The 20980-nt window shown below is 45.6% G+C and overlaps 1 protein-coding gene across 6 annotated transcripts in view; it reads right to left on the reverse strand.

Annotated features, from left to right (window-relative positions):
- The window catches only part of lef1 (lymphoid enhancer-binding factor 1), a 59858-nt gene that overhangs the window by 25422 nt on the left and 13456 nt on the right, over positions 1-20980 (reverse strand). For all 6 annotated transcript variants that reach the window (XM_072678475.1, XM_072678474.1, XM_072678473.1 and 3 more), the window contains exon 4: positions 1282-1411. In XM_072678475.1, the coding sequence (XP_072534576.1) occupies positions 1282-1411 (130 nt within the window). The remainder of the gene's footprint in view (positions 1-1281; positions 1412-20980) is intronic.

Below are 20980 nucleotides of genomic sequence, written 5' to 3' on the forward strand. Positions count from 1 at the left end.
GTGTGTGTGTGCGCGCATTTGCACATCTGTGTCAGCAGTTTATCAGCCCCCTCGATCCTTCCTCCAGCAGTAAAAACAGACCAGTCCCGGCCCCACATTAGCAAGGTACTGTGTGTCTCCAGTGTGAGTATCCCAGAGGTTTCAAAGTAAATAAATAAACAAACAAACACACACAGGGTGCTGCTCTCTTTAACATCTTCAGTGAGAAGTTTTGAGTGTGTTCATTGGCTTGTGGTGTATATTGCGGTGGAGGCTATTAATAGCTCAGCAGACCTCCACCATATCACCACATCCTCCCCTTCTCTGCTCTCCGTCTTTAAAGTTGCCGCAGAGACGAGCGTCAGCCGGAAGGAGCACATATGGAGTTGCGCTCATGTGTCGGACCGGCTGCCAAACATACCCCACCCCCCTCCCCCCTTACCCAACACACATACACCCACACACACACATACATAAACTCCCTTCTCCAACTTTCAGTCCCCCAAACTGCATCTGCTCCCCATCACCCCGCTGAGCTGGAAGAGAACACAAAGCTGGGACTGTACACATCCCTCTGCACCACGCTGTCCTGGGATCAGTGCTGAGCCGTGACACCCTAATTAGAATTAAACCCAGTTAATTCAAATGAAGCCCAGCTGATAAGCCCAGAACGCCAGAAAACTGGGATACGGTCATACAGCAGCTGACTGTGTGTGCATGCATGTACACACACACACACACACACACACACACACACACACACACACACACACACACACATACATACATATATAACGTCATTAACCGACTGTTCACTTGCTGTCTAATAGATCCTACTCCTTAACAGCCACTGAACCAGGCGCAACACAGGGCAGCCAATCAGAACACATGCAATTTACATAGACTTAAAGGCATAGTTTCGAAGGTTAACTTTTTCATTAAGTTAGGCATTGTCAATTTCTACCCACCATCTAGATCTCTCCATCACATGAATCATCATGAGATTGGGAGCTTGGTGTGCCTGGTGTACTGCTAACACAAGGTCACTGGACAGCTCAACATGCATGAAGGAGAGCATGAACGGTCAACCCTGTTACTTCAGTAAACAGACACCTCATGTTGGCTAGCATCACGCAGGTGGCTATGGCATTTATGGGGACCAAACTCTGACATCCTCATGCATCAATGATTAAAGAAATCCTCTGAGCAGGACGGGACTGGTGCTGTGGGAAAATGAGCACCGGGACAAGCTGGACTGAAACACTATGCATTTAAAAAGCAAGTGTTTGAACAATTCTGTACCTTTGGAGTTGACATCCTGCGGGTGGTGTCCAGAGTGTGGGCCCGGGGCGAAGTGCTCGTCACTGTAGGTGATCAGGGGCGTGAGGGGGTGAACTGCGTGGGATGGCTGCACCACGGGAACTTTATTTGACTGCAGGAGACAGACAGAGAGGATCGCATGTTAGAATGCAAAACAATCTGCAGAACACAAACACTTAAGGTGAGCTGAAAAACAGGGAGGTTCCAAAAGTCATTTTCCTCCATTCTAGAGCGTCCTCCATCCATTTACGCCATTCTAGAACGTCCTCTGTCCATTCACGCCATTCTAGAACATCCTCCGTCCATTCACGCCATTCTAGAACATCCTCCGTCCATTCACGCCATTCTAGAACATCCTCCGTCCATTCACGCCATTCTAGAACATTCTCCGTCCATTCACGCCATTCTAGAACATCCTCTGTCCATTCACGCCATTCTAGAACATTCTCCTTCCATTCATGCCATTCTAGAACATTCTCCTTCCATTCACGCCATTCTAGAACATCCTCCGTCCATTCACGCCATTCTAGAACATCCTCCGTCCATTCACGCCATTCTAGAACACCCTCTTTATTCACACTAGTCTAGAACGTCCTCTTTCCATTCTCTCGTTCACAGTGTTAGGACAATATGCCATTTATGCAGTTTCTAGGATGTTCCGTCTCTTTAATGTTCTAAAACATCTTTCATTCACACCGTTCTAGAACACTCTCTCCCACTCACATTTCTACACAACTTTCTCTCTAGTTCAGCTGGATTATCAGATCTTTCTGAACAGCTTTTTAGGACGTTGTGTGTTTGTTGGGTGAGTGTGCTTTGGCATTAAGAAGTGATGTTGTCACATTTTGTACAACTGCCCCCCCCCCCCCCACACCCACCCACACCCACACACCTCAACAATTACTGCAAGTATATTTCTAAAACTTTACCATTTTACTTATTTCAACAATTAAGCCCAATAAACAGGAAGTTCTCTATACACAATGACATAAAACAATCTGCAGAATAAATCAGAAATATATTATAGTGTTACTTAAGGAGCCCTGTCTGGTTAAAAGACCTAGAACGTGATGAGCTCAGTACACCCCAAACCCACCAAAATATTCCACTGCAGTAGTTCTGGGGCAGAGGGACTGAGGGAGGGCGCCAGAGAGGAGAAAAGGGGGTGATGGAGGGAGACGGGGAGGGAGGGAGCGCCACAGGGCAGAGGCAGAGCAGAGGTCTCGGGGCTGGAGATCAAAGGGAATCATTAGCCGGTGAATAAGGGAGTTCATTACAGAGTCCCGGCCGTCTGCGGTGGAACTAAGCAGGGTTAATCACGTCAGCAGCGGCCTCTACACACACACACACACACACACACACTTTGACACTAAACAGCACACACTCACATCCACACAGGAACCCCCAGCATCATTACAGCTGTGTGCGAGTGTATATATTACCATAATTTACCATTATCTTTCTCAACTACCCCCAAAAAAACGTCCCAACAAAATTTTTCTCCCAAAAAAGACATTCACAAAAAAAAACATTCATAAAGTTTTTGTGCTCAAAAATACGACAGAATAAACCTTAGATTCTCTAAATAGCAGCCACTGCAGGTCAGACATCAGCTACAGCATTAAATCTTTATACATAATTAAGCTCTATAAAAGTATATCATGCAAAGCACAATTCCTACACGCTCCTCGGAGCCGGACAGCCCTGAAACGCGTGGTCCTGGAGGAAGGGCTGGGCTGAAATAAGTAGTTTGTTCTAATTTGTGAGCAGGGCTTGACATTCCCGACCCGCTAATTGGGCCGAGAAGAAGAGAGGGAGGTGGAAGGTAACATTACTGCTTCATGAGACAGTCTGGTTTACAGCCATAGGGCAGGGGAGAGTGTGTGGGTGTGTGTGGGAGTTTCTCACGGCTGGCACCACACAGCCCCATGGAGCACTGTTACAGTCCCGGCATAGCACGGGAGGGGGAGGGGAGAGAAGGACTGAAAAGAATAAAGGAGGATCTGAAACACTGAAATTGCTAATGATGAATGAAGGCAATGAGTGAGGTCAATTTACAGCAGTTAGTGAATGACCCTATATACCTGCCCCCCTCCCCACAATCAGGTCAATTCCCCTAACTCTTAGTCATTTAGCAGTTTGGTTGAGCCTTTCCTTTGAGAATGCCAACTGTATACCAGCTCTTCAGCTCTTTCCTGACATATCGTGGTCAGTACTTACCAAAAGCTGCCCCAAGGAAGGACAACCGGTGAACCGGCAACAGGGTCCTGGGCATCTAAAGCTCACGGATGTGATTTACGGAGGCCTCGTCTCACAACGTATGCCAAACGAACAGTCCTTGATCAACCACGTTTGGTGTAAAGATGAGATACATGAACTGTCAGCCTATATTTTGCCCAATCTATCACTTTAAGGAAGCACTAGCACAAAGGAAAGCTAAGAAGAGAGGGCCAAAGGTCAAACCGAAACCCAGAGGGACACACACCAGCACTGTAGTCTGTTCTCTAATACCTGTGTGACCCTGAGAGTGCGTGTGTGGTTAAGTCAGTCTCTGATGAAGGTCAGAGGTCAGGGCTAATCTAGGTGGCGGAGCAGCTTTAATGGGCCTTATCCTAGCTAAGGAAGCCTAATCGCTGCCTAGCTTCTCCTAATAATGTGTGACCTGGGGCCCGTAGCCACTGAGGCAGGGCCTAACTAGAGGCCTAGACGATAGCATCCGCGCCTTTTCCTTCATTTTACGCCTTTCAGCTCCTATTGGCTTCTCCTGTGGGAGGAAGATAAGAAGCAGGCGGATTTTCCCTTAAGCCCCCCAGTCTCTGTCTCGAAGTGGGGCGAAGAAGAAGAGAAAGAAAGACGAGTAGTGGAGAAGAGAATTGGGAAGGGGGGGGGGGGGGGGGGGGGGGGAGGTGGGTTCCATCATCAGAACTGCACATGAAAATGAGCCAATAGCTGTCTTCTCTTAGACAGTCAGACACACACACACACACACACACACACACACACACACACACACACACACACACACACTTCTGACAAAACTCAATATGCCAATATGGGGCTGTTGACTTCCAGCACCCAAGAAGAGTGAAGAGCTTTGCGATGCGCCTTGACGCCATACTGGATCTGCAGCTTTTTGTGCTTTCCCTGGCGCAGCTGTCAAAGCGCATTTCACTCCACTTCTTAATAAACTGCCAGAGCTGCGTGGCTCTTCAAGCTAAAATTGCTTAAGGGAATCTCTTGGCTAATGTGGCACATATGCATAGTGCTGCACGCCATCAACCAAATTCACTAGCACAATATTTTCCAAATATTTTGCGGTGCAACCAAATTAGGGCACAACCAAACATTTAGTTTAGACACTTAACAAGAGTTAAAATGGGGGGGGGGGCTTTAAATAACCAATCAAACTGGCAGATTTTATTATCATTATTTACAATTTTATTTATTTAAACTTTACGGACAGGCATGTTGGCTAATTAGGAATTATGTCAACACTATGGCCGATAAATATACTGATTTTAGGGGCTAAAAACTGATCATGTATTATTGTAATGTTATATTTAGCTAAACTTGGATCTGCTGATATGGTGGAGACAGACAGCAGTTTACAGAGAGAAAAGATTTATTAGGGCCTGACCAATGTGAAAACATTGTGGCTGATAAATGTACACATTAACTAATCCTGTCTGCAGATATCATTTTTCATTTATCTAAACGTATATCTACTATATGGCTTATGCAAAGTTAGACAGTGCTTTATTAACAGAACCTCTTGTTAAGTAGGGCTGATGTGGAAAAAAAAACTGTGGCAGCAACAACTTATTTTTGATTGATTGTAACTTTCCTCTGCTGATATGTTGCCTTAAGTTAAGTTAAACAGGGCTTTACAGACAGAAATGGTTGTTAATTATTGCCCGACTGATGCGACAACATTGTAGCTGATAAATATACTGATTTTAGGGGATCAAAAACTAATCAAATCTGTAGATATTTAGAACTTTAGACTCATCTGAAAACTGACCTCTGCCAATCTGCCAACAGGAGGAGGAAATGAAAGTTTTAATTATTATTTTTAACTCATTTCTATGGGTCCATGTATCAAGAATTTAGATACAATGTGGAAAAACAACTTCCATATTCACACAATGCAACTGTGAAAAACACCAAAAATGTAGATACAAGGTTTTTGTGTTAGAACAACTACACACAGTGGAACACCTAGAGTCCTGTGGGATACTGCCTCACAGCAGCCCTGCATCAAAAACTTCAGGAAAATGTATTAAAAAAAATAAATCTATTCTTTCTGGACTGTCTGATTCACAAAGCCGCAGCCTTTAATAAAGAGAAGGGCTTGGTGCTTCCATTCTGACGTGTTCTCTGGGAACGCCAGAAGTCTCCAGGCTAATCCAGCAGAGAGCTGCTCAGATGGTTCCAGGTGGTTTCAGGAGGAACAGCCTGGCTCAGTCCAGTTCACATTAGACTAAAAACACTTTTACGATCCGGCCCAGGAAGAGGCTGCACAGGCCCATGTGACCGCAGGAAGCGGTCCGGCAGGCGTCCTGGCACACTCGTGCCTGGATTCCTCACAGGCCAGACGTTTTCACAGGCTGGGTGGCAGGGCAGAGGGCGGCCATATTGGAAGTCCCTCTCTTTCTCCCTCCCTCTTCGTCTCTCTTTATTGAGAGGAGAAATAATAGGCTTAAGGCCTTTCTATTCATAATAGAGGGCAGGGGAGGGTGGCGGCGCGGATTGGAAAGAAGCGATTCCATTTGGAATTTTATAACCAGCCTTGGCTCGGGCCACTTCACAAGAAGCCTCAGATGTGGTTTTAAGAGAAATTTCATTGTGCGGAATTCGAGCTGGCCAACAGCCGAGAGAACGAGAGACAGAACAAGAGAGAGAGTGTGAGTGAGAGAGTGTGAGTGAGAGAGTGTGAGTGAGAGAGTGTGAGTGAGAGAGAGAGTGAATGAAAAAACAAATGATTGCGAAAGAGTGAAAAAACAAAAGGTAAAGATTATGAAAAAAGAAAAGGCATCAAAATAGAGAAACCCAAGGAGTGTGAAGGAGAGAGCTAGCGCGAGAGGGAGCCCGAGATATTGAGAAAAATAAAGGTATCCTGACTAACTTGGCAGGGAGTGTAAGAATGTTAAGTGAGCACACAGGAAAGGTAAAACAGGCTGGCCAACATTCGCATCCTCTCATTTTCAGACCCAATTATCTCGTGGCTGCTGTTCTGACAGTCTCCTCAGAGCCGCTCTCGCGCGTGTTTCTCCTGACGCACTTCTCGTGCCGCTTGCGCTACCAGCCCTTTTGTGCTCCACTCAATTATCAGACTTCTGCGGCGTGGAGGGAGAAAAGAGGAAGCGGGACTTTTATAATAATCGCTTCCCACTTCTGTAATTTATATGCAATGAGGACTCCTCGTGCCCGCGGCTACAGCAGAGTGTGCGTGTGTGTGTGTGCGTGTGTGTGTGTGAGAACCGGTGCGCTATGTTTCACAAACAGTCGGGGAGGCGGAAACCCAAGTGTTGACGACAGCTTCCCAGGCTGCTAAATGTGGGTGAATGCCCTTGTAAACTGTGATCCTCACACTGATCCCAGCGCTCCTGAACCCTGCCTGCACTTCCCTGCACCCTCACCCAGACATTCAGACAGGCAGTGTGATCTGCCTATGCTCCACCCACAGGGAGTCCTACAGTCATCCTATCATAGTGCAGCTTCTGTTGCCAGGTTGGTCAAGCTTTCTTACAGAATGTTGGTGTGGGAGATCTCTATTAAAAAGAACTACAGGAATATCCCTGGATGAAAATATTATGGATATTTATATGGATTTGTTTTATAAATAAGCAGGTAGTTCAGGCTCATCATATTTTCAGGTTTGGTGTCAACAGGGTAAACAACATTTTAAAGGAAAGCAAGTTTAATGTAATAGTAGTGCAAGGTAGTCTGATCAACCAATCACAAGCTTTCTTATGCTTATTTCTACCCTCTAAACACTGGGTAAGCAAATGCTATCCACCACTGCCTCAAGCGTTCAGTGCATCATTGTTCAAGTCTGAAGCTCCACCAGGTCAAAGATACACCGGAGGACCTGTAAAAGTAAACTCTACATCCATGATAGAGTAGAGAAGTAGGCCTAGATCATTACTGGTTTACCAGACGTTTTTTTTTTTATTTTATTTTTTTACTTTTTGTACCACCTTAAATGGTGGCCCAGTTAAGGCGGAATGTAAAATTACAAGAAACAGACAAATAAAAAACACCTCATCCCAACTGTGAAGCATGGTGGAGGGAGAATCAGGCTAGATCTCCCTGGTTTAGCATTACAGTGTTTACATTTTAAACTGTAAACACACTCTTGTGCACTTCCTCACTGATAGGGATAATTTCGGTTCCTTGAAAGGAAATTAATGACGCAACAGGATTTTTCAATTGTGAATAAAGACTGCACTAGTGGGTGGAGCAAGGACAGGTTTACTGACCAAAGCTGCTAGTTAAACAACAGTACAGACAGTGCCTTGTATATATGCTAGATAAAAAAAAAGAGACCCAACTAGCTCAAAGCTCAAAACCACTGATTATTGGAAGCAGTGATGATTTAATAATCTATCTGCAGACTTCAGGGTGCTTCCCAAAAGCACGCCAAAGGCCAGAAGCAAAAAACACAACCTGTCCTTCCTGCTAGGCCAGGCCAGGTGTTCCCACTCATATCAGCAGGAGTGCATGACCTTTCCACAACAAAAGGTGAACACACACACACATTCACACACCCAATTCTACTGTCCTGGTGCCTTCAAAGAGTGCCCACCCCACCAAATAAAGCTGCAGAGAGCGGCTTCACTCCACTCGTCCGGGACAGAACCGAAAAAAGGGAGAAGCTTAAATAAATAACCAATTACCATCCTGGAATACGAGCAAGGCCCCGCGGTCTTCACTGGAGTGTTGAAAATGGAATGCGTTATTGGCAGGATGGCCTTTTGGCCGAGGGGCTTAATGTAACCAAACCCAATTAATGGAGAAGAAAGGAAGACTAGCAGCACACGCCACGTGCCCAGGGTAATGAGACGAGAGAGAGACAGCAAGAAAGAGCGGGAGAGGGAACGAATGCCAGAAATCCTGGCCTGGAGGGTGTAAAAATATATTCGTGTCGATGAAGGCCCTTCCAGTCGCTCTCCTCTAAGAGTAGTTTGTCTTTCCCCTTCGTCCGCACTCCGGCCAAAAAAACGAATCCGCTGTCCTCAGATGACCAGGAGGCCGAGCAGGTCATCCCTACACAGGTTGGTCATGGTTTTAAACTCTAACCATCTTCGCTGCAAACATGTCCAACCCATGCTATCAGACACAGACAGTAGCTACAAGACAAACACATGCAGACACATCCCTGGCAACATGCCAAAGGCAAAAACCACAGACGAACTGTGACCGGGTTTTTCTAGTCAAAGGAAAGCCAACATCAATGCTGGGCACTGCTAAAAGAAGGGCAAGCGTAGTCTACAAGTAAGACTGGTCTAGTCTCTGCCTCAGAAGCTCCATCCCCACACATAATGGGAATGTTTGACTATCTACTGTTGGGGGGAGTGGGGTGGTAAGCCTGCACACCAACACCAAACCCATATCCCGACTGTGAGGCATGTTGGAGGGAGCATCATGGTTTGTAGCCGCTTTGCTACTTTAGGCCCTGGATGCCTTGTGATCATTGCGGGAACTTTATTTATCCATTAAAAAGATAGTCCAGGATTAACCCCTTGATCTCCAACCATCTTCACTGCAACATGACCAGCCCATGCAGTCGTGTTGCAGTGATGCGTGTTGACACAACCCTGGCAATATGCCAAAAGCCAAACCACAGACCAACTGTGACAGAATCTCTAGTCAAAGAAAAGCAACCAGCACCCATGCCTGCCACTGCGAGCATAGGATTTGATTGCATTCGATGACAAGAGCACAAGTGAGGTCAGAATGTTGGATGATCCACCACCCCAACTCCCAAAAGTATTGGACGGAGCACCACCACCATTCCACTGCTCCACAGCTCAATGCTGTGGGGGCTTTGTACCTCTCTAGCCCACACCTGACATTAGGCATGGTGCCAATAGGTTTATGTTTATCCACTCCAGGAAGTTGTATTCTATTGGATGCAGTAGAAGGGGTGTCCACAAACATTTGGACATATAGTGTAGCTATAGTTTTACTTGAATGAATCATCAATAAACAAATTTCCATGGTCGTTCTTCAGACCGTTTGCTACACAGCAAATGCCGTGGATGAGTTTATCCCGTACACCTGATGGCTGTGATTAGCCGAGTGGAGGCAGCGTGGAGGTGTGTCGGAGGTTAGGCGAATGTCCGTGATTGGCTGGGTGGATTCCGCATGGATGTGTATTGGGCTGTAGAGGTTAGGCAAGAGTCTGTGATGTTGCTTATTGGGTTGTAGAGCTTGTACGAGTGTGTGACTGGGGTGTGTGGAGGTTGCGTGGGTGTTGTGCAAGTGCGCAGTTGGCAGTGTGAAGGTTGCGCAGGGGTTGTGTAAAGGTTTGGCTGAGTTTTCAGGCCTCCTGCAGCCGGCTCTCAGCTGGTGCAAGGCTCATTAGCACAGCAGGACTTGGTCACATCAAAGCACCGCCGAAAGGTCAAACATTCCACTGGAGTGGCCCAATCAGCAGGCCAGGCTGCCCCTACTGACCACCGCACACACTCGCACGCACACACATCCACCCTGCACAATTAATTAATATTAAAAACTCAGCATGGTTGAGCCAACTCCTCTCAATAAGCCACACAAGCTGATCTGAGGAAAAGAGAACCATCATCTCCACTGATTTCCATGTAAACGACTACAGCCTCAGTGACCTCCGCAAAGCACCAATGAATGAACGACTGTTTACTCCCTTTTCTCAGCAAGTGCCAGCTTTCTCTCCCAGCTATTTTTAGCAGCTCCTCTCAGCAGCGGTACCACACCATTCCATGTCCTGTTTGCCAGAGTGACATGCTAACTATGCTAACAAGTCAGCTACCACTCCAGTTACTGTGTATAAATGCACAGTATTTGGACAAAAGTATTGGGACACCTGCTCACTCATTCATTCATTTCTTCTTCCTTTTTAAAAAACGAAAAAGGATATAAAGAGGTTTAATTGTGCTTGTGTTGCTGTCTACCGTCCAGGGAAGGCTTCCTAGGATTTTGGAGCATGGCTGTGAGGATTTGATTGCATTCAGAGGCGATAGCATTAGTGAGGTCAGGATGTTGGATGATCACCACCCCAGCTCATCCCAAAATAAATGGATGAGCACCATTTTTCATGAGAATACAGCTCTACTGCTCCACAGCTCAATGCTGGGAGGCTTCATACACCTCTAGCCCACACCTGACATTAGCAATCTGAATGTAGGTGGATGCATTGATTAGAAAGGGTGTCTACAAACATTTGGGACTCCCATTTGATGATGGCCTTTACTTTTACCACTTTTACTTTTTGACTGCAAAGAAAAGCCCTGTTTGGAGTCTGGAGTGGTGGTGCACTGTTCTACCGTGCAGCAACACCTGCACAAATATGACCTTCATAGAAGAGAGTCGCCAAAAGAAAACCATTCATGGGTCCTCCCTACAAAAATCCAGCACTTGAAGCTTTCAAAGAAATGCCCATCCCTGGAATAGACTCATCATTATTCTGGGAAATACTAATATCTATACTGTCTCTGTAAATGAAGGCGCAAGAGTAAAAGAGAGGGGAGAGCGAGAGAGGAAGTGCTAAAGACTTTTTAGCAGGCGCTGAAAGCTGTGAGGAAAGAGGGGGGGGGGGGATTTGCCTGCTGTGTGCAGATAGTGTTGCAGCTGCGTTCACACAGGTACTCTGCAGTCTGCACGTGAATGCCTGTCAGTCTGGATTTGAGGAAACTGGCAGAGAGGGTAGAATGGAGCCTGCAGAGGGCTTTGTGCCTCTACCTGAGTGGCAGCCTCTCTCGCTCGCTCTCGCTCTCCCTCTCCCCAGCTCACACCCTCATCTCATGCTCCTGCTCCCTCGCTCACCGCTGCAGGGCTGGTCTCGGGTTAATGTTTGAGCCGTGGCGGTGACAATGTGGGCTGTGTGCGTCTATGAGCGTGTGTGTGTGTGTGTGCGCTTTGAGGAGTATGTATCTATGTATGTGTGTGTCCGTCTGTGCCTGTGTGTGTATAAATAGCACATTTAAAAGATGAGCGACTGGGGAGATGCTAGCGAGAGCTACCTCCGATGCAGGATAATGACCTACTTTTTTTCCCCCCTCTACATTGCCACCATTTTTTTTGAGGGAAGGGATGTGTTAAGGGGTCAAGCAATGGGGTCAGAAGAAACACATAGCGCATTCAAACACTGCCCGAGTGACCCTTCTTTATGTTCTCCATCAAAAGAGATGGAGAGAGCCTTGGAAGTTACTTAGGGAGGGGCTTCACAGTAGAAAGAAGGCCTTCGAAAAGCGCTCCATCAAATGTTCCTGTGAAGTCCTTTAAGTTCCTCCACATTAAGAAGACAAGGCAAAGTTTTGAAGGCCATGTCTGTCCTTCCATTTGAACTTGTGACTCTGAACCACCTGAGCAAAGGCCTTAGTCTTCCCGCCCACCCCCATATCCACCCACGTCCAACCACCCAGTCACACAAAACCTGAAACCACAAAGCACTTTTTTGTCCAGCAGAATGTGGTGTGTGTGTGTGTGTGTGTGTGTGTGTGTGTGTATAAAGAGTAAAAAAGAGTCAGAGTTGCTTAAAGACCGTGTTCATTAAATGGCTATTGCCATCATCCCATCCAGCACAGAGAAAAGGAGGGAGGAATGAAGGACATTGGCCCTTTTTGTCCCAAGAACCAGTCGCTGTTATTCCCTCCCTCTCCCGCCACTGTGGGCGGTTTTATTAGGTGGGACAATACTGCGCCTCTAACAGGCCACTATTGTGGAGGATTAGCTAGTTAGCCCCAACACGACTGCTTTTGAGACTGGTATTATCCGGTAAAAACCTCTACTCTGAACACACACACACACTCCCTCTATTTGAGTAAACGGCTTTCCCCACCCATGTATGACTAGGGAGCACTTCAACAAGCTCTCAAGTCCACACACACACATACACACTCTAGAGGAGCACCTCCCCCAGCCGATACTTTTGAAGAAGGAGTGGCTCTGCGACTCGTTAGGGGCCAAAGCAAACGAAACACGGCCCCGTGCAAAAGGAGGCCAGGCACGATGAAGGCCTGAAGGACGTGGATGCATGCAAGGCCTTTGTTTTCCTGGGTCAGTGTGGAGGATGGATGGTATTTTGCAGGGGAGCAATATGAATGGTGATACTCCTGCTATGGAGATGAAATAAGGTCATCCACATCTAAAAATGGATCATGTTTTTTTTGACATGATGTGAATCTTGCCGCATTGATTTACACTGGGTCAAAATTTCACGATGAATCAACAAATAGAAATGCTCCAGGAAGTCTTAACAAAACCTTTTTACCTTTTTCTATTTAAATGATCCCCCCCGTGTAAGGCTGTTATTTCTGAGATACAAGGCTTTTGTGAAACAGTGGAAATATGTATATTAAATAAAATAAAATTTATTTAAACGGCTTTGATCTTTTGATCATGATGGGGTTATTGTACTCCTAAGAGGGGCACTGCCAGGGATACTGGGCCCCATGAAAAGATATTACACTGGGTCCCACAACTCTAACAATTCTGCCAAAATACTCAACTCATACATTTTTAGGACCCCTGCAAGTCACCCTCAGAACCGTCCTAACACCACCCTCCCACCCCCCAACTTCCCAGAAAGTCCAACTTTGTTTGTCTTTTTTTAAAAGAAAGTGATTTATCTGTAAAAGTCTTATTCAATGCAACTCAAAATCTCACACTCTGATGTGAGGTAGTTAGCTTTGTGTCTCTTCTTTAGTGGGGGAATGTTTCACAGCATACTGTATGTTGCGTTTCACCTAGAATAGCATCAATTACAATGAAAATTACGCATGAAAAAAAGTTGTGAACAGCCTACGGGCTGTACATGAATAAGACAGACACAAAGGAAGGCTAGGAACAGTAGATGAATTAGGGCAAGCTTCGACTTACATCTCATACAAAATTAACTGACCAAATAACAACTAGCGCCCATAATGTTACCTCCCTCCCTCCCTCCCTCCACACCTTTTAACCTTCTTTATTTAATTGCCCTCGATCCTCGCCCTGTTCAAACAGACAGAAGCAGCAGTACGCACAACAGTGTGCGTCAAACATCACTACTGTGTCAGAAACGTGTGCATGCTCTCGCTCTACAGCAGCAGGAGAGAGGAGAGGGGATAAATCCTGAAATGTGTGGGTGGTGTTGGGGACTATTTTAGCATGCCTAGAAAAAATAAAAAATAAAAAACCCTGGCAAGCTTTTGAATGCCTTAATTTCTCAGAGAAGCAGGGGCAGAGAACAGGTCAGATCAGTGTCAGATATTTGATGTGCGTGCGTGTGCGCATTTGGCTGTGTGTGTGTGTGTGTGTGTGTGTGTGTGTGTGTGTGTGTGTGTGTGTGTCCAATAGATGGTAGCTCAAAGTGCCACTGGGCTTTCTGATGTCCAGGCTTTGAGTGAACATGAAAAGCTTCACCTGGTCGAGTGAGTGTGTGTACAATTGCAGGAGTGAGTCATACACACCTGCGACCCAAACCCATATTCCCCCAGATATTGAAAACTCAACTTTGGTCCTCTAGTGGCTGAGAAATGTGTTATTGTCATATATATATATATATATATATATATTTATTTATTTATTTATTTATTTATTTATTTATTTATTTTGTATTTTTTTTTACAAAAAACAAACAAAACCATACATTACTTCATAGCTCTTTTTAAGCAGGACACTGCTGTTTTAGTTGAGTATTTGATGTAAATAATTTACCTACTTGGACATTTTCACAATACTTAATACTCAATAATATTTTTGACATACAAAAACAAATACATTAAATACATTAAAAATACTTTAATATTAATCATTATACTGATTTTATTTAAATTTGCTGCACTACATCCAACAAAGTGGGACTAATGTTCTTTTTATTGTAAATTGTAATTGGTCAACGTTTCTTTTCAACACAAGTAAACAAAATTATTATTTTTAATCTTTTTTTTTTATTGACAGAAAGACTCACGATCTGACCAACAAAGACATTCATTCTTTTGCTGTTCTAAACTAGCCAATGCGCCCCCTAGAGGTTAAAAATTCAGTTTTGAGGGGTCCGTAATAAAATCTAATTAAGTTCGTTTTCATTTCTTTATTAAGAAGCGGTGGGCTTTGATTTTCCGCATGTTAACACACTCATTGATTGCCATGGCATCATACAAAGCAGAAAAGCCTTTCCACCCTTCTGCACTCCTGACGACTGTGCTTAGACATTCTCTTTAAGCAGTAAAGAACCGGCTCAGAAAAGCAAACCATATCGCGGTACCATATCAGCATATTGCCCACCGCTACACTGTTGCTCTGTCTGTTCCCAGTTCTTCACAAGCCTGTGAAAAACTGAAGACCCTGCGGCTCACAGAGCATCGTGAAGCACCTTATGTCCATCTGCTTTTAAGGAAGTGTAGCGCTTCACAAATGACTCAGAAAAAGGACTCTGGGAAAGTTTTCTCCTCTTTCCAGCGTTGCCACGGCCTGTTGACTAGAACCCGGCAGACAACACCATCATCTTCCACCCTGCTCTTAACAAGACTGCAAATCTAATTTCCTCATTACATCGGCACATCGCCCGAGAAACAGAGACGCCTTTAACAGCACCGCAACCACGGATCAAAGAGCCGGGCAGCACAAAAGCAGCCTGATCAGATGAACACACACACACACACACACACACACACACACACACACACACACACACACACACACACACACACACAGAGACAGAGAGAGAGAGAGAGAGAGAGAGAGAGAGAGAGAGAGAGAGAGAGAGACACAGACAGACAGAGATGCACACATTCTTGCGGAATACTTTTATGGGTTTCATCATCCTGCATCAAGTGACTGAGGAGGGTAAACAAAGAGACGCACTCTTCAACCCCTCAGCTGTGACATCAGTAGAGTGAGAAAAAGAAGAAGACGGAGGCAAGTGTGAGAGAGCACGAGAGTGAGAGAGTGGGAGGAGAAAGGAAGGAAAAAAGAGTGTAGAGAATAGGAAGGAAGGAAAGGAGAAAGGAAAAAAAAAAAAAAAGGATGGAAGGAGAACGAGAGAGCATTAAAAAAAAAGCAAAAAGGATGCAGGAGACGATTAATGTGGAAGAAAGGAGGAACAAGAAAGGAAGAATAAAATAACTGAAGCGTAAATAAGAGCATCAGAGAACTAAAGCAAGAATGAGAAATCAAAACTCTCCATTTACAAACTGAGCCCCATCACCTGAAGGTCTAGGTGTCCTCCTAGAGCCCATCTGGAGCTCAGCCTGCAGCCTCCAATCAGAGAAATACTAAGCATGTCTGAAGGGCCCTTCACTGCTGAATGAACCTGTGACCAAACACTCCACACCTTAGTGCCCAGCCGCGATCCACGCAGGTCTAAATCAATTAGCGAATGAGAGAAACTGGCCAAGCCGGGGTCTCAGCAACACTGAAACAAGTTAATCAGACATTCAGGAGATCAAAGATCACATCAAAGGGCCAAAGCCATCCATTTTCTTGATGAAGCCCATCAACAATTGGCTTACGTGAAGAGCCGTTGCCAATTATCAAAGTTTATATAGCATCTGTCGGAGGAAGTGGGCATCCATAGCAACGGAGGAAGTAGAGAGCGAGAGAGGACCACTTGTATGTATCCAGTGCACTCTTACAAGCTCACAATGCACCACAGTAGGAGCCACACAACCAATGCATCCTAGCAGTGGTGGAACACCCACAACACACTGTTGTTTAAGATGGAATATTACTGCTCTCAGAGAGTCAATCCATGCAATACTGGTGCAGAAAACGGTTTATTTTAATCATGGATTTGCTCCCTTTTGTAGTGCTCTAGATAATATTCCCAATAGTGGCACTACATAATGTCCCTTATAAGAGTGCTCTAAACAAAGCTCTTTATAGGGGTTTCCAAGAATACCATTCTGAAGAGTGTATAAGTGCATTTATAGTACTCCCTAAAAGAGTGTTTGTCACTCGCTTTCCAAAAGAAGTGTCCTATATAGTACTCTCTAAAATGTCCTATACAGCGCTGCCTACAACAGTGCCCTATAAAAGGTGCTACAAAGGGTTCTTCGAGCGATGCCCTAGAACATCCACTTTTGGACGTTTGTAAAAAAAGATGTTGGAGTGTGAACAACATTCGAAAAAGTCTGTGAAGAACCTTTGGTTCTTTACCAATTTAAAAGTTAATCACAGAACCTTTACATCAAGCGACGTTTTCAAATGTTCTTCACACTAAAACATTTCTTATAAACACACTTCTTTCTATTAAACCTTTTGCACAGTACTGCCTACAATAGTGCCTCCAAAAAAGAGAGTACCCTACATAGTGCCCCCTACAATAGTGCCTTACACAATAGTGTACTATAGTGCGCCCCACAAAAGTGGCCTATTGTCCGTTAAAGAGCCTCATACAGTAGTGTTCTATATCTTGCGCCCTATAACGTTGCCTAGTAAAGTACCTCAAACAATAGTGCACTATAACAGTGCGTCCAACAAGACTACATTAGCATCCTATGTAGCGCTCCATTCAATAGTGCCCCCTAAACTAGATTATAAATATGATTAATAATAATAATAGCACCCCGCAGTACACAGCACCACATACTTGCACACCTCACAAAAATGTCAGACATAACACTCCTATACATTTGTATTGTACTTGCTTATAATATACACAATATCACCGTTTCAAATGGTCTCCTGTAGCCTTGTGTTCTCTACACAGAGCACTACACTGCATTTCACTGTTCTAGACTGTGCTCTCCATTACAGTTCTCTGTACGGGTTTTCCTATAAGAGCGCTGTGAAGAACCTGTGCTCCCTACGCTTATGTGCTAGGTCTTCTACAGCAGTCCTTATAATGGTTCTATATGCAGTGTTCCCTAAAATACAGTTGTATGTAGTGCTTCTGGTTCTCCAATGCAGGGAACACTGATTAGGGGACTATTTCAAACAGAGCGCGTGTCCTGCCTCCAGACAGACCTCAGGCCATTCACATTTTTTGTTGTGCCGTTGCAAATTGGGTGCCTAGGGGAGCTGGGTGAACTTGAGGCCAAGAAGGGTATGGCTTGCTGGGCTTGGTGGGAGGGGACAAGGACACGATCTGAAATAACGTATTTCCATCATCATCATCATCATCATCATCATCATCATCATCACCACTAGGGACAATGCACATTAATTAACCCAAAGGTAAACATGCCAGTGGTGTGTGATATTCAACTGTTGGGCCTCACCTTAGCTTCATGGCAATTCGGCTTGCCCATTACCCAAATAGAAAGGGGGTGCAAACGTCACTCACAGTTTGTTTGCCATTTATCATTTTATATTATTTATTTATTTTATTTAGTTAAATATCAGGGACTTTTAATTAACTCAACATGCCCCAGTTAGCCAACTGGCTAGTTTTCAATTGTAGAGCCTCGTTAGCTCCATGGCAATCGGGCCCGCCCCCGCCTCCAAAACATCACTGGCGGTAAATATAGGGACATCTGCAAGTGTAATCACCCCATTGTGCCCCCATTTTCTGCTCTGTTGGACAGCAGCGGGGCGACTGCTTTTCCAACACCTCTCACTTGTTCCCTCCCTCCTTCCCTCCCTCGCACCCTCCTTCTCGCTCTCTGCTGGCCGGCGTCCCCACCAGCAGGACGAGAAACACAGGAGCTCAGGTAACAAACGCACTGATCTGAGGCCACACCGAATTACACATAATTACTCCTGAGCTCTGATTGATTTCAGCCTGGAACAGAAGAGACACCCCCACCACCCCCAAACCCAACTCTCTCTCTCATTTTCTCTCGCTCCCCTTTTTCTCCACTCATTCCCCCCCCACCCCATCCTCATCCTCCTTCCAACATACACAACTCTCCTCCCTTCCCCCCATTCTAATTCCCCCCCTCCCCTCTTGCAACCCTCTCTCTCTCGAACAGCAGCCAAGACTCTCCATCTAGTCGGAGGCAGGAGGCTTTGAAGAGATCAAAGGCAAGGCCGGGAGCAGTGCAGCGCTCTGGGAATACGGCGAGCCTCTCTGCTCCTCAGCCCCATTTTCCAGCGTCATGTCGGATTGCAGCTGGATTGCATTTCGCCAGTTTTCTTAATGCTCTTGGTTTTGACTTTGACATCAGTGAACCCCCCCCCCCCCTCCCCTCCAACCACCCCCCCACCCGCACCACTTCTTCAAAACAAGAGTGAGGGAGAAGATTGGGGGGGTGAGGGAGGTATGAAAGAAAGGCAGAGCATAAAGAGTGCGAGAGAGAGAGAGAGAGAGATTTTTATTTTCACAACTCCATAATTGGGCAGTTCAAAGGAAAGGGGGGAAAAAAGGAAGCATTTGTTTTCAATTCTGTGGCCGATATAAAAGGAGCGACAAACTTTTATGAGTTTCCCAAAAATTAAACACAGGCTCTTTTCACATTCAAAAGAACAGCGTGGTTTTTATAGCGGAGACCACACAAAACGAACTGATAGGAAAACCCTGAGATAGAGAGAGAGAGAGAGAACAGAGATGTGTTGGAGAAAAAAAAAAATAAGAGTGAGGGACAGTAAAAGAACGAGAAAGCAAGAGAGAGAGAGCGAGCGTGTGTGCGTACGAAAATACGTCCATTAAAGATTCGGCCTAATGAAGTCTGGTGGTGAAGCGTCTCTTTGTACTGCAGCTCAGCCAAGACCCAAACTGACTCCTCCAGCACAGGGCATGAATACTGCAGTACTGTCGGACCCACACAAGCACACACAGGTTTTACTACATTAGTGAGGACCACTTTTGCTTTTGTATCATCGTAGCTGAATAATGCCTTACCTAAACCTAACCCGGCTCCTACAAACCCAAAACCTGAGACACGACTTTAGTGGACCACCAAGGGAAATAGGAGTGTTCCAGCAGCGCACAAGCAAAGAGAAGGCAAAATAAAACGGTATACAATGCATGCATGTGTGTGTGCATACAAACTTCCGCTGTTTCTATGATGCTATATGTAAAAGCAGACACACACACTCACCTCCCAAAAAGGTAAATAAGAAGAAGGGGGAAAGAAAGAAAAAAAGTCCTCACTTCGGCTAATTTCTCATATATGGTCCTCACAGAGATAGCAGTACAAGAACAAACACACACAAAAAATAATGAGCTTTTGAAGAAGAACTGAGTAAAGAGGAAAAGGCCTGAACCTTGTGCCACACAGTCGCTATTGATCATCTGGGCCACGGAGGGGGACACAGACCTGCTTATTCCAGCTTGTGAAGTTCAGAGACGTCTCCCTCCCACACACACACTTACTTTCTGGAGTTTACAGCTTAACCATCTAGCACCGCTGTATCTGACAGTCTGCATCTAGAGTATATTTTCTTGTTCTGACATCATTCTACAATTCAGCATCGGCAAAACCAGCCAAATTCGTCCCAATTTTACAATCTTATCACTTACTTGTACACGAAGTACGGCTCAGAAGACGAGGGTTAATGACATATAGAGCGAATGTAGCGTTGCACCAGACAACTGTTTCAATATCAAGTACACGAAGAGAGAACCGGATTTTAGGTCATCGGAGAAAACAACTGTCAAAATGGAACTGTGGGACCAGTCAAGAGTGTGGAGAGAAGACTATGAGAAAGAAAAAAAAGGAGAAAAGGAAAAGAGGAGGAAAAGGGGGGCGCAAAGCTGAAACGCTTGGGCCTGACCGACAAAACTAGTAAAGCTGCCGCCGCAAAAGGAGGGATCTGAGGTCATGGCTAGCCACAGAGTCACAACAACGAGCTGCGTGATGACAACCACCGCACACGCAGACAAAACATGGAGCTGCCTCACGTCTTCCAGACTCCAACACACACCCCTTATCCTCAATCCTCAGCAGCAGAGGTGAGGAGAGAGGCAGGGAGCAGGTGCTGATGCATAAAAACTGCTACTACACTAACTCTATACTGGGTCAGTGTGAGTGCACAGCCTCAGCCCAGTGTTTCTGCACCACATCCGTCTGAATGTAGTCCACTACAGCCTAAACGTACACCAAGCATTGAGCTGTGGAGCAGTGCAACGGTGTCCTCTGGAATGGTGGTGCTCCATCCAACGAGTTGGGGATGAGGTGGGGGTGGCGATCATCCAACATCCTGTATGCAACAAATCCTAACAGCAGTGCTCCACACACAGACAGACAGACAGAGACAGACAGAGACAGACAGAGACAGACACGACTTAAAGTCGGCCACATGGACCCAATAGGGCAGTGGTTAGCACTGGATGTAGACGGCGTATCGATGGCTGTGTTTATGAAGCCTGAACGTGCATCAGCACTTCAAAGGCCTGCGGGCTGCTGCACACTCTGTGAGGTCCCTGAGCCCGGCGGTGTTCAGACCTGCTCAGCAGATGACGCGGCCGCCTCCATGACCCTGCGCACCGCCCGTGTGGCTCGGTGTGTTTCAGCTTTATTGCTACTGTAATGTCAGGAAGATGAAGATAGAAGACCTACTAAATGCTACATAAGGTTTACAGGCTGCATCTATAGAGTATACACCTGACCTG

The sequence above is a fragment of the Salminus brasiliensis genome, chromosome 4, assembly GCF_030463535.1.
Source record: "Salminus brasiliensis chromosome 4, fSalBra1.hap2, whole genome shotgun sequence".
Classification (NCBI taxonomy): domain Eukaryota; kingdom Metazoa; phylum Chordata; class Actinopteri; order Characiformes; family Bryconidae; genus Salminus; species Salminus brasiliensis.